The 14,025-nt window shown below is 38.8% G+C and overlaps 1 protein-coding gene across 4 annotated transcripts in view; it reads left to right on the top strand.

Moving 5' to 3' along the window:
- Positions 1–14,025, top strand: part of LOC130551418 (ras-specific guanine nucleotide-releasing factor RalGPS1) — an 84,616-nt gene that overhangs the window by 24,271 nt on the left and 46,320 nt on the right. For all 4 annotated transcript variants that reach the window (XM_057329020.1, XM_057329019.1, XM_057329021.1 and 1 more), the window contains 4 exons: positions 290–373; positions 4,730–4,819; positions 6,092–6,184; positions 13,033–13,159. In XM_057329020.1, the coding sequence (XP_057185003.1) occupies positions 290–373; positions 4,730–4,819; positions 6,092–6,184; positions 13,033–13,159 (394 nt within the window). The remainder of the gene's footprint in view (positions 1–289; positions 374–4,729; positions 4,820–6,091; positions 6,185–13,032; positions 13,160–14,025) is intronic.

The following is a 14,025-nucleotide window of genomic DNA, read 5'->3' on the forward strand; positions in this document are numbered from 1 at the left end:
TTTGGTTACAGGAGCTACACAATATTTCACATCTTCCGTCCGATTTTTAAAGGTCGTTTATAAAAGGTGACATGTGATTAAAGTTCATCTTTCGTAATCATTTTTTTTTATTAACCCTATTTATTTTTATAACACACATTTCTGGTTTTATTGTAAACACTGTTTAATGTTGACTTTCATTTCAAGTTATGTTTTTCTGTTAATTTAGTCTACGCCAGGACATTGTCATTTTACAGATCATTTCAGATCAGATTCAGAAACTCACAAATATATGTTTGTTGTTTTATAGGAGCTTGCTAGCTGTGGCTGGAACAAAAAGGAGAAACATAAATTGGCTCCTAATGTTGTCGCCTTCACACGGAGGTTCAACCAGGTGAGGACGGCCGTCTCTCTCTCTCGTCTTTCTGTATCTCTGTCTGTCTGTCTGTCTCGCTTTGTCATCTTGATAATGTTGCAATACACATACTGTACTCTGAAAAAAATGATTATTTTCAGATTAGTTCAGTATCTATATTTTGTCTCAATGAAATGTATCTAAACATCCATAAAAGTATTTATTTAACTGAGAAGCAAAATTGTTAGGTTTATTCTTTACAGAGTTAGAAGTAATATGTTAATTGGGGTAAAAAAAGCCTTAATAATAATCATTTGAATTATCATGTAAATTTATATTCTTGTAAGATTTAACAAATGCTCTGTCTTGCATTATCTCCTATGGTGTAGTTTTGGGGTTTTGTAAGAGTAACAGGCATAATGTGATATAGAGGTTTCTGAAGTCTAGAATGAAATGTTTTTTTTTTGTCTGACTCTTTGCATCTGTAACATAGTCGATTCATTCACATGTCCCAGTTTTAAGATATAAGCACTATAAATGTCCAGACATTCGATAATCCATATTTACATTTATGGAATATGTTAAATTGCTCAAGAAATTTCAGCCAAGAGTATCTGGAAACACCGTGAAAGCACATTTTCATTTGAGCAGAACTGCACTCACACAATTGTTCTGTCTTGGCTGCCGATATCTCTTGTTTTATGACATCATTAAGGCCAACATGATGAACTGGCACCCGAGGCTTTGGAAAGACCGGCCACGTTTGGCCACCCAAGAGCGCGTGTTGCTTTAAACAATGTCTTTGTCATTCCAGTACATGTACTGGGAAGTGGGCAGTTAGGAGGAACCGAGCCCTCGGCCTTTTCACAACCATGAAGATTTGTTGAAAAGATCTGTTGAAATCATCGTGAAATAGTCGAGTGACGTCGGAGGCGTTAGTGATGCTTTCAAAGCCAAGAGTATTGTGTTTACAAACATCTGACAGTCAGAATGAAAGCCATGACCCAGACCGGTTGTGACAGGGATAATATCTCAAGTCATGAGTTTATTGACAAAGATTTTGAAGAGTAAAAATAATGTTTTTGGACCTAGTTCTTAGGATTTGAGGTTTAATAGGGTAACATTATTGTCGTTGGTGTGGATACTAATAAAGTTAACTTTATCATTCATCATTCTTGGCTTTTGAAGAGGAAATAGTTCAATTTAAAAAAATAAAAGCAGAACACACATTTGAACACCCTAGCAACTGTATAGCAGTACCCCGACAACCACCTATAGTAACTCTCTAGAAACCATTTATTATTATTTTTTAGAAAATGTCAAAATCAACTTCCTTCTGTTGTGTTTTCATAACGGTAAAACACATGCGGTAAACAATGTCTGTGTTGATTTGTGAAAGGTGAGCGAATCCGCTACACGAAAACATTGTCTGTCGGCATGGCAACCGAGCAGAAACCGTAGACCTAAACAAAAATGTAGCTCATTGCCAGGTGATTATTTAGAAACGGGAGCTTTACGGGGATGTAGATGAGATCACGCTCTTTCTGGAAGGGGGTCCCAGGTCTGCGCTTTGGTGAAATCCACTTTACGACCACTTATGAAAAGGAGCCGTCATCTCAGAGCCAAGAAGTTTAAGTTTGCTATAGCAACCAGAGATCTAATAAAGTGTAAAGGATTTGATAATGACCTATTGGCTATGACATCATTAGATTGTTAAATACGTTTTTTTTTGACATTTTAACTTTAAACAGAGCTGACGTAGTGTGATTTATTTAAAAGCAAATTAAGTAAATGCGTTACAGTTTTATTAAAGGAGCCGCTGTACTGTAGCTTTATGCTTTGTGTTGGCAACCCAAAGGTCATGGGTTTGATTTCCAGGAAACGCAAAATCAAATGTATGGATTGGTTTCCCAAACGCATAAATGTAATGATTGATGTTTGCAGGTAAATGGCTTTAGATGGTGCTCTGAAAGTGGTTTCTTTAGGCATTCATACAAAATGTTTCTGTGTCATTGCAAACCTATGACTTCATCTCTTGTGTGGAAATAAGGGAGAAGTCAGGCTGAACGTCCAAGCAGCTTTTTCTACGCATCGTGTTTCAAAAGACCAAAATGGCTAAATGAAAGAGTCTAATGGGTCTGGAGGACATAAGAGGATTTTGAAGACTGCCTTCCTTTTAAGACACAGCTTACGACTCGATTGGTGGATTCAAACAAGCAAAGGAGGTGATGTTTGGAGAGGTTGGCTAAACTTCTAGGGGTTTCTGAAGCACCATCCTCCTCAGCATCTCTTACGTCATAGTCCAGTTAATGTAATGTCTCCTCTAGCTTTTGTTTTTTTGAAATTGCTCACACATGCACACATTTATTACAGCGAAATGTCAAAGGTTCCTGCAAATGAGGTCACTTTTTCTTGCCAAACCCCTGATTTCTGTGTCCCCATTTCCATTTACATTGTAGACAAGTTATCAACAACACAAGTCAAGCGCTGTTTAAGTCAAGCTTCTCGCAGATTTTTACGCTTAATCTTTGTCTTCATGTATTTTTAAGAGTTCCCCATCAGACTCTTTCATGTCCTCCGGGCCGATGGAAAACACGTCATTTCTTTGGAAGGTTCAGTCCATATTTTCTTCATTTACAGATATGTTTACTGGCCCTTGGGGAGCTCTGGGTCCATATTTGCAGGTAGTGAACAATTCGTGTTTATTTAGCCTTTTTTTCTGAGTTAAACCACCAAGGACTAGAACACGACTACTTCATTTTGTATGTTGTATTTTTGTTTTTAATGAAGATATAAACAGACGTGCACGTTCACATGATAGGGCAATAAATCAGCAGGGTTTTCTCATATTTTACCTACTGGAGATGAAGTGAGATTTTTCAATTATAAGTGGCTTTTGCAAAGGCAGAACACGCTAGCATTATTTTCTGCATCCATTGTAATTTTGTATATAATAGTACAAATTTTATTTTTTCAGTCGTTTTTACACTTTAGATTTGCATGCGACACAATGAGAAAAACTTGAGCCAACATAATAATATACTGGATGTCAAACCACATTCAACATTTCTCAAAGTTTGGTCAATGTTTACCATAATGTTCATAAACAAAAGCAGTTGTTTAAGTGTTCCACAATCACTTTGCCGACGTGTTTGTTTTTGTTTGCAATACGCAACTAAAGTTTATTTATGTAAAATGTTTTGGGCTGTCTAAGTGAGTTTTAAAAAAGGAGGACAGACTGCGGTTGACGTCAGCTGAATAGGAAAGAAAATGCATGTAGAATCGCCTGTTATTACTGAAATTGTATTTTTGTGGGTTTGAGAAATGCTTATGTTAATTTGGCAATTGCATCATTATATACTGTTATGTTTATGTAGGTTTGAAACATTATAATATATTTTATTAAGATAACAATGTCATTGTATTAGTGTTGTTTTCGAGAGACCGTTAATAATTCATCGGTTTCACTGAACTCTAGCTAAACCATAATATTTATTTGTTGGATATTAAATAGTTTAGAGCTTTCATTTGTTTTTCTAGTTATACCTTGGGGAGTATAATCGAAGCAACTTTTGAGGAAATTTGCGGGGTTTGGTATCTGATTTTCGTGGTCTTGTATTTCCTGAGGGAGAAATTTCTAACCGTTTGCTATACGGTCACCATCTGTCAAACCTCATTAATCTGTTTTTTCTTTTTATTTGGCATCTACTCAGGTCTGTGTCCCAGCCAGTTGAGGTCCGTGTGCCTGACGTTGTGTGTTTGCCATTCAATTATAATCAGACCTCAGCGGATCATTTTTCATCCGTTACATAATTCCTCTTCTCAGTCTTCTTGGAGCTAGAGTTATTTCCGGTGTTTTTATCCTTCTGAAATGGGTTTTCCATGCTGTACGCTTTAAGGCCAGTTTTTCTTTAGTGGAAAGTCATGAGTTTCTTGTGATCTGACCTCCGCCTGTCCCTGTCTCGCTTTTAATTTAGTCTGCATCTCGTGTTGAGCATTTTCTCTGACATGCACCTTCATCATCCTTGAGTGAAGGAAACAAATTGTTTTACTTACGATAAAGTTCATTTAAACTACATTTACATTTCTCAAAGATATAGTGTAGCTTTGTAAAAGTCAACATTACATACACTTTCTTTTCTCTGCACCAAGTGTACACTAATAAGTGTAATGGTGTGAACGGGTTTGATAAATATGATGGTTTGGTGACAGCCGAAAAACTTCTTTACATTTACATATATTTACAATGTTTTTATCCAAAGGTACTTGGAGCTCTACCAATCGAGCTGCATGACAATACCAATACAAGCTATTTAACGAAACAAAGTGTTGGATTGTAATAATTCCAGAAATGTTTACTAAGAAGGTAAATGGTGTCCGTTTTTGTTTCTTTAGGTCAGCTTCTGGTTAGTGCGAGAGATCCTCACCGCTCAGACGCTGAAGATTCGTGCAGAGATCCTGAGCCACTTCGTGAAAATCGCAAAGGTTTGTTTAATAACAGCTAATTTAGAAAATGAACGCTTATCTCTGCTAGTTAAAAACATTGTCATTCTCTAACCTCGGATAAAAATTCTGTATTGTGATATATGTTAAATGTTGACTGCAGGTCATGAGGTTTCTAAATGGAGCTAAATGTCAATCTGGCTTTTCGCATGTGTTGCCGAGTTACCGAAACGTTTGTGATGAACTTGTATTGGTCCTGCTGTATCACACAGGAATGATGCTGAGTAATGGTTGTGTTGGTCGATGTGTATATCTGCTCACTCCATCAGGTTGGAATATATAGAGGAAAGATTATGCGATCCGCTTCGAAACGTGGTGCTGTTAAAATTCCTTGGCACATAAAATGCGGTCAACGAAAACGCTTTTATATAACATTGTTTTATACGCATGCAACAATTATCCAAAATTTTCCCTCAAATTTCCATGGCTGTACGAGCGTTTTGAAGTCCAAGCCAGCGCCAAAATTCAGTTTACAACAAATACTCATTTTTCTCGATTTGATTATTGGAATTAGTTTATTCAATTCACATCTGTATGGTTTGAAAAGCGTTAGTCTCGCTGTAGAAACCTTACACCGGGGCTTGTTTTTTAGATGCTATTAGTTCTTACAGTATGAAGCTCTAGGACTGATTCCTATTCTCGTACACCTGAAATCTTTTTGGGCCGGGCCATTACTCGGCCGCTTTAGTTTCCCCAAACATAACCCATCGCTGTTTAGGTGACGTCAGGAAAGACTCAAAACCACAGCATCAGTGAAGTAGATTTGCTGATTTCTGCAGCCGTCCCTCTAAAATCTCATGACTGAGTCGCAGAGGAGTGCTCGCTGACAGAACAAACGTTAAATGTGATCCTGCAAAACCTGCGTTCATTTTATCGGTCATGTGTGCCAGAGGAGAGCGAGGGAGTGCTCGATGCTCAGAGCAGTTTATTCAAGATCTCTTTCTGCTGTGTTGTGGGAGTAATGATGAAAGCAGATCTGTATCTTTCTGATGGTTTGGATGCTGGCCAGTCAGAGAGAAGGAGAGAGTTGGTAGTGTGACATCATCTAACCTAACTAACAGACAGTTCTGGATATCACACGTGCTTTTCCACAAAATAAAACCCTGTTTTGCGATGTGTGAACTTCTGATTACATAACAGTTTTATTGCAAAACATGATAAAACACCAGCAGTCTCTGAAACGCCCATTTTGAGGTTCTGGTTTTTAATAGCAGTTAACCATTAAGCACATTTTTGTTTTGTTTCTTTCTGTAGAAACTTCTGGAGCTGAATAACCTGCATTCGCTGGTGTCTGTGGTCTCGGCACTGCAGACTGCTCCCATCTTCAGACTGAGCAAGACCTGGGCGGTACGACCACCTCTCACACACACACACACACACACACACACGCACACACACACACACAGGTCCCCACCGGGATATACAAACATGAACACACACACAAACACAGTAATTCTTAAAAGAAAACTTGAATCATTTTTATTTCATGTTTATCGATTTTGCCAAAGAGAGTTTGTGTCAGGTGTTTTGTCCCCAAAGTATAGCCGAGTGAACCTGTTTTTTCAGCATCACTACACACAGCACAGTCTACATCTGTAGTATAAAAGTGTGTAGCTCATACATCATGAAACTAATGTTTTCCCCACTTCATTTTTTTTAAACCTTTTTTCGCCTGCTCACTTTGAAATGAGCTTCTAACACGTGTGCCTATTAAAGCGTCTGCCAATTAAAATGAAAAATGAAACTTTAAACAGTTATACTGTATTTTTTAAATACCTAACTTTGGAGTTAAAAACCAAATCTCATCTTGTATATTTCTGCGCTGCGTATTTTAGGCCAGTGCATTGGCGTTCAGAATACAGGACCGGTACACACTTAATATAAAGGTGCCTCGTGATGCCATACAAGGATCGTTTTCATCTGTACGGTTCCGTAAAGAACCTTTAAAGGTGGATTCACACTGTACGTGGTAGTCGCGATTCTCTAGTTCGCAGGTGGTTTCATTGGCAGAGCCGAGGCGTCCAAAATCCTGCAACTTCCGCGGCCATTTTATATTCTTGTGAAGCAGCCACATCGGCTTAAAGAGCATGGCGCTAGCAATGCCAAGGTCATGGGATCGATCGCACATAGTCAGAATCAAATGTATAATAAAATGCAATGTTAGTCGCTTTGGATAAAAGCGTCTGCCAAAAGCATAAATGTAAATGTTAAGGTGGCTGCTGTGCGGCAATTCCACTGCTCGCCGCATACCGTGTGAATGGCCCTTAACATTTTTGTTTCACAAAATGATTTTTTATAAAGTGGAAAAAGATTATGCAGATGGAAATTGTTCTTTCTTTGCCTCACTATAAAGATATTTTCTAATTTAATTTGATTTGATTTGTGCTTATTTACTTGATTTATTTATTTTTGTTTTACGCCAAACCAAAGAAAACAACTAATAGGGTGGTGGTGATCAGGAGATGTTGCAAGCTGAATTGGAACCTGTTTTATATCTCTTACGTCATGCCTCTAACGTTGAGTGCGTTTGGTCTGAACTGGCAGCAGACAGAAGCTTTAGAGAGCCTTGTCCAGATGACAATCTAACTGTCAACAGCCGTGTAGTAATGAAGTAATGTTACACGGGTTTATCGGAATAATATCAGATTAGTAATATTCCATGCTGTTCCTTCCTATTAATTATCAGCAACTTGACCCGGGCTAGAAATGTATTTTTCCACTTCATGACTGTCTTCCCAAATCTAGTGATGAGTAGACAGCTCACTTTTAATACAACATCACAGCATCATAAGGTATTGGACCAGAGCTATTGGCAGCATCTACATTGTTTTTGCAATATCAAGAGAACAAATGCGTACCTTTTTCTTTTTTTTTTTGCTGTTATATTTACTTGGCTCAGATCAGGGGACACACACACGTGGAAGTTAAATATCATGACAGAAAATTGGGGGCGCCGGAGGTTTGGCAAAGTTAAGGTGACGTACATGAGACTTATTTACTTTACAGCATAGCGACAAATGCATCATATCTTAAACGGTACAACACAGAATGGTTATTTATTAAGTGTTTGTAAGCTCAAGGTTGCTGACCATGTCGATGATGGTTTTATATTAAATCGGAATATATTTGATGTGTTGTGGAACAGCGTTTTGGATCAGTGAGAAGAATAGCATGTCCTGTTACCGGTTGCAGACCTTGGTGGAACGTTTATCACTCGTCTTTGTCATATCGCACCTTTTTGGCAGCCAAATGAGCTTTGCCTTGCAGACAATCTCGGAAGACCGTTTTCTCGAACCATGTTTTGCAACAACTGCCGAAACTTTCTTTATTGAAGAAAAGCTGTTAGCTGCTGTGTTGATAAGGAAGGTCAGAGAACTAACTGCAGAGAGATGTGTCTTCCTTTAAGATGGTCTCAAGCTTGTTGTAGACCTGTCTTGTGTCGTGATCTATAAATGCGACAAACCTAAGGTCAAAAATCTCCAACATCTTTCGAACAAAGCAAACTAGACCAAAATCTCTAGTGGGAATGTCTAATCTTCAGATCTGTATCGCGTGGATCTGAATACTTGTTGTTCCAATGTCTCTTTTATAAAAGCAAACTCTTAAGTTCGAGCAAACATTACATCATCTATCATTGTAATGGCTTTACTTTGCTTTAATTACAATAAAGACTTTAATTCATCTCAATGTCTTCTTGCACCTGAAAGCAGTTAGGTTTTCTAGCTGACAGATTTTTAATGCTAGATTGCTCTTTAGAAGTCATCTGTGCTTTGTTGCATTGAGATGTTACATTCAGATAATTTATGTGACAGCTTTTCCATTGAGCGTGTTGTTGGTCTGTCTGCTTTTATGTGTGATTATGGATTTAACATCTTTTCCACCACAGTCATTCTTTTCCAGTTAAATGTTATTGTCGAGGATGGGAACAGCCGTTTGTGATGCATGTAATGGCATAAATTATTTTATTCTAGACCATTAAAAAGAACGCACGCAAACTCATTCTCCATTTCGTTTAATACCCTTGCCTTTTTACACAACCAAATCCAAATGCTGATATTTTACAGTAGCTCTAAACTGGTTTGTCTTAAGGGTGCAGATTTTGGACCACCGAGTGGTAACCCAGCCCATGATGGTGTGTATTGTATACAATAACTGTATTTACAGTATCTCACAGAAGTGAGGACACCCCTCACATTTTTGTTAATATTTTATTATATCTTTTCATGTGACAACACTGAAGAAATGACACTTTGCTACAATGTGAAGTAGTGAGTGTACAGCTTGTTTAACAGTGTAAATTGGCTGTCCCCTCAAAATAACTCAACACACAGCCATTATTAATGTCTAAACCGCTGGCAACAAAAGTGAGTACACCCCTAAGTGCAAATGTCCAAATTGGGCCCAAAGTGTCAATATTTTGTGATATATTGCAAAGTTTCATTTCTTCAGTGTTGTGAAAAGATATAATAAAATATTTACAAAAATGTGAGGGGTGTACTCACTTCTGTGAGATACTGTATATTAAAGTATTTTTATTTAGCATTATTTTGTGCGTGTGTGTGCAGATGTGAGTGTGCATGTGGATGTGGATATAGGGCTCATGAATGCATGTGTGTTTGTGTATGTATGTGGATGTGTGTGCGCGGCTTGTATGTGTTTGTGGATGCATGTTTTTGTGTGGTGCGTGTGTTTTCTAAGTAGGTCTTGATCACGATCTCTTGCATTGCAATCATCCCATGTTCACACAAGATGCATACTGTGAGACGTTTTTTTCCACAGCACACACACACACATCCATTCATTCGATCTCTATCGTAGTTTCCATCCCGGTGGAATCTAGTCCTCAAACATGACATGTCACGGTGTCTATCTAAACATGTGATCCCATGCCAACTACAAAACCAAGATGCTGTCTGGCCCTGTTTTTTATCCCATTTCATGACTTCTATATGGGTCACACTCAGTGTCCAGAGGTACAGATGGATTTCTGTAGTTTTCTTCTTGATGTTGGTCTCTAGATCCCCGATCAGATTCTAGTGTTCAGCTTCATTTGAAATGGCGCTATAAAACTTTTTCTGTACTCATAAATGAATGTGTCCGTGAGGAGTGATGTATGAGCGACTGTCAACGCTGCCTGTGCAGAAGGAAATTTCCTGCTGTGTAATAATTTGTTCCATCACCACAGAGCTTTAGCTTTCTGAGTACATGTAATGTTGATATTTCCCAGTTTAAGGTGAAGATTTAGCTCGACCGACTTATGAAAAGAGGTGTTTGTTAAGGTGGTCCTTTGTTTGAGGTATTTATCACTTTGTATATTTTTTTATTATTTTTTAAAAGGTCTGTTAAGTTCAAAAGGAACATTTCATTCTTGTGACCCTTTTTTCTGTATTTGCTATTTCTAGGTATGTGTATAGGTAAAACGGTTGTTTTCTCCCAAAATTAAATTTCAAATAAAGATATTGTTTCTTTTTGCATTTATTTGCAGAAAATGAAAACCGGAGGAACAGGTGAAAATAACAGAAAAGATGCTCTGTATTTTTAGACCTCAAATACTGCGAAGAAAACAAGTTCATATTCACTTTTGTGCATGTATTTAGGAAAAGTTCTGTTTTGTTTTGACTTTGTCACTCCTCAGGTTTGATTTTGTTCAAATTCAACACGCACGGAACTGGAATGACCACAATACATCTAGAAATGCTGATTAAAGGAAAATTTGGAATGGTCTCTTAATTCTTTCCGCAGCCGCATCTGTGTGTACATATGCACGCAGTATACATATTTTTTTGTGTCTGTAGAAAGTCCTTCAGACAAGCCATGTTTTCTTGCCCCAGGCATATTAGCGTATCACCCACAATTTTCTGCAGCCGTCAGTGGAATTTAAGATGTGTCTATTTTCTCTCATCATGTGGAATGCAAAAGTAAAAGCTTTAAACGTTATGCCCCAGAGGCTCGTAAACCAATGAGATCGCAGCTTCCATGAGCTCATGCCGGGACCAGCCGGAGTCATTATTAACCAGACACATGTATGGAAAGGGGGCGTGTCTATCGTATTCCCACCTCGGCTATAGACTTGTTGCTTATGTTCTGGAACGAGCTGGGTGGGCAAAGGTACAGTACAAACTAGTCAATCCTTTTGGGGAAAGCAATTCAGTATGATGTTTCAAAATCCTTACACGTTAACACTGAAACACAGAATCGGCAGAATATTGAAGAATGTCCTAATTGAGGGTCTTGTATTTTCTGGTGCTGTTACCTCACACCAGACAACCACAAAGCTAAAAAAGAATAGAAAAAAAGAGTTTTTGCCAGTTGCTGTATTGATGTTATGTATGTGTTTGGGGAATGTTTAGGCCAGTTCAAACTTGGGCATGGCCACAAACAGTTGTCTAAAACCTGGTATTGCAAAACAGTTGGTCACATCTCAATTGCTTCCATTTATCTGAAACCAGAGCAGGTTGGTTTGCTCATTTGGGACGTCCTGCTAAAAGCCTGCTTGGTTATAGTGTTGAGAAAGGGTTTCACCAGCTGTACTCCAATACCATCTGTGCCCTGAAGTGGATGTTTGGGTTACCGACGTGTTCGGGCCTGGTTGCATCCGTGCACACTCGGCTCGGGCAAGCGTGCACCTATCATCAGATGAGGACAAACATTGCAACAGCTGTTTCCAGTTCAGAACCGACAGCTGAAAGTATCAGAAAGAGATTCCAAAGCAAGATTGATTCGGATGTACAGTTGGAGAAAGGAAAATCGCTTCCAGGTTTACACTTTCGCTCATGGATTTATCCATTTTAACAGCTCAGCCTTGTGTTCCCTCTTGAGATTTTTTGGAGAGGAGTCCAGCATGCTTTTCACGTTGTTCACGTTGAAAAACATGCTGTTTATAAGTCACGTTGTTTTGAGCATGTTCCTCTACAGCCGAGACTCTCAGATACAGTGTTATACATGATTCATTTTAGATCATTTATTTTAAAGATGTAGTTATTGCAGCTTTTAATATCTATTAGTTTGGGAACAGTGGCACACATTTAAAGGTCCAATGTATCATTTTTCATCTTAGTTCTGTGTAAGCCACCGTAGTGCTTCAAAAGGGAGGAGGGAGGGGTGGAGTGAGCCGTTGGTTGCAATTCCTAACCTCACCACTAGAATCTCTACATTGCTTCATTAAAACTTAGCTTCCGTTATATTGTTTTGTGTTACGCTACACAAATAAAGCAAATATACACTAATCCTACAAATGGCAACAAACACGCTGACAATAAAAAGTTTTGATTCTGCATTTTGACAATATTGGTGGGAAATTAAACCGTTTAGAGTGTGCTTAAAGCGATGTTTCGGAGGCAAAACAAAATTGCCCCATGTTTTACTCACCCTCAAGGCATCCTGACTGAATATGACTTTCTTCTTGAAGAATACTGCAGACGGAGTTCTAATACCACGTATCATTTTTCTTCCAAGCGGTAGAATGGGAGTGAATGGGGGGCATTTTTTTTAAGCTTCAATAAGAGCATCCATCAATGAAAGAACGGCTCGTACACGGCTGCGTGGTTTTAACACAGGTCTTCTGAAGCGAATCGATGCGATTGTTTGAGAGAAATATCCATATTGAGAGCGTTATTAATGTTAATGTCTAGCTTCCGTTATGTCTGGGCTGCGCGTGAACCTGAGGCTTGTTTTTCTGGCAAATGACGCAGGTAAGTTCCGGTAATGAACGTGGCGTTTTTAGTTTTGATGCAATAGGATACCATCTCCTCTGTGCGGGAGCTTTCGTCACCGTCATTTGCCGGAAAAACAAGCCTATGGTTCACGCGCAGCCGAGGGATAATGGAAGAAAAGTCCAAAAGAAAAGGACATATTGTTTTGCCTCTGACATATAGCTTTAAGTTTGATGATTTCATCTTAATTGACATCTCTATCATCATCTATGTTTGAAGCATAAAAATGCAATTTTCTCTGCATATTTACTGTATCTTTACGTGTTAAAGTCAAATAACAATCAAAACAGACATTTCCTGTGAAAGTTTACAGTTGAGAATCGGGGTAAGGTAGGAAGACTGATCTTTTATGTGCTTGCTCAGTAACTTTCAGCTTTTATTTGCAGAATATAAAATGCTCTGAAATAAATAGTAAAGTGCCGTTTTAGTGTAGCTGTACTCTACGTTTCAATTTACGAGTTGTGCTTTTTTGTGTTGCTACAGTTGATCAGCAGAAAAGACAAGGCCACGTTTGAGAAGCTGGACTACCTGACATCTAAAGAAGAGAACTACGCCAGAATGAGGGAGTATATCAGATCGCTCAAGATGGTGCCCTGCATCCCTTATCTCGGTGAGTCTTTATTTGCTTCAGTTTGTGTCTGGCATTCTTTAGGTCGTCTCTGAAGAACTATTTCGAGCGTGATATAAACACAACAGTGGCTTCTCTGCAGATGACCTTCCACTTATTCGTCCTTGACTTATCCCTTGATATTAGCCCCTTGTGGATGGCTGGTTTCAGCTGGTGTCTTCCCTGGCCATGCTGGTCTGGTCTTGAGTTTTTGGTGCACTTCTTAGTGGGCGTAAGCTAAAGCTTTTTCCCAGCAGGCAGTACTGGGAAAGAAATTGTAGTTCCAGTTGTACAGTTATCTCATGAACATTATTTTTTTAAACCAATGATCACTAATGCATGGGAAAGTCTTGGAAATGTATTAAGGTTGGAAACCTGTTATCCTAAAGTTCCCCGGAATAATGATAGCACGCAAAGATGCGTGGCGCGAGCATTTTCAATATGATAGAATTTTTGCAAGAAGCATTTTGAATCTCCGCCCGGAGTTCGAATGCGAAACATGCAAATCATGGTTTGTGTGTTATTATTTAGGCATATTTCATTTTTTTCTTGTGAACGCCCTAATTCCCCACACTAAACCCCAGCGTTTCTGCACGGAGCTGAAGTGGAACGTAAGGTTCTCATTACCGCACTGACTTTCAATAAGTCCTGGAGACTCAACAGTAAATTGATTCCAAACCCTCTCGCTCTTCACGCCGATGTCCGTGAACGGGGATTGTTGGAAACTACGGCTCATATTCTTTAGCCTTTAGTCACTGACAGCCGCTGTTCTGGTTTAAGCCAAATTGGGGAAGCACGCAGGAATGGCACAAGAGCCTGTGCCGTGTTAGACACCCCATGACACGAGATTTGACTTGTCTGCTACGGTC

This window comes from Triplophysa rosa, linkage group LG2 (genome assembly GCF_024868665.1).
Source record: "Triplophysa rosa linkage group LG2, Trosa_1v2, whole genome shotgun sequence".
In the NCBI taxonomy this organism is placed as follows: Eukaryota; Metazoa; Chordata; class Actinopteri; order Cypriniformes; family Nemacheilidae; genus Triplophysa; species Triplophysa rosa.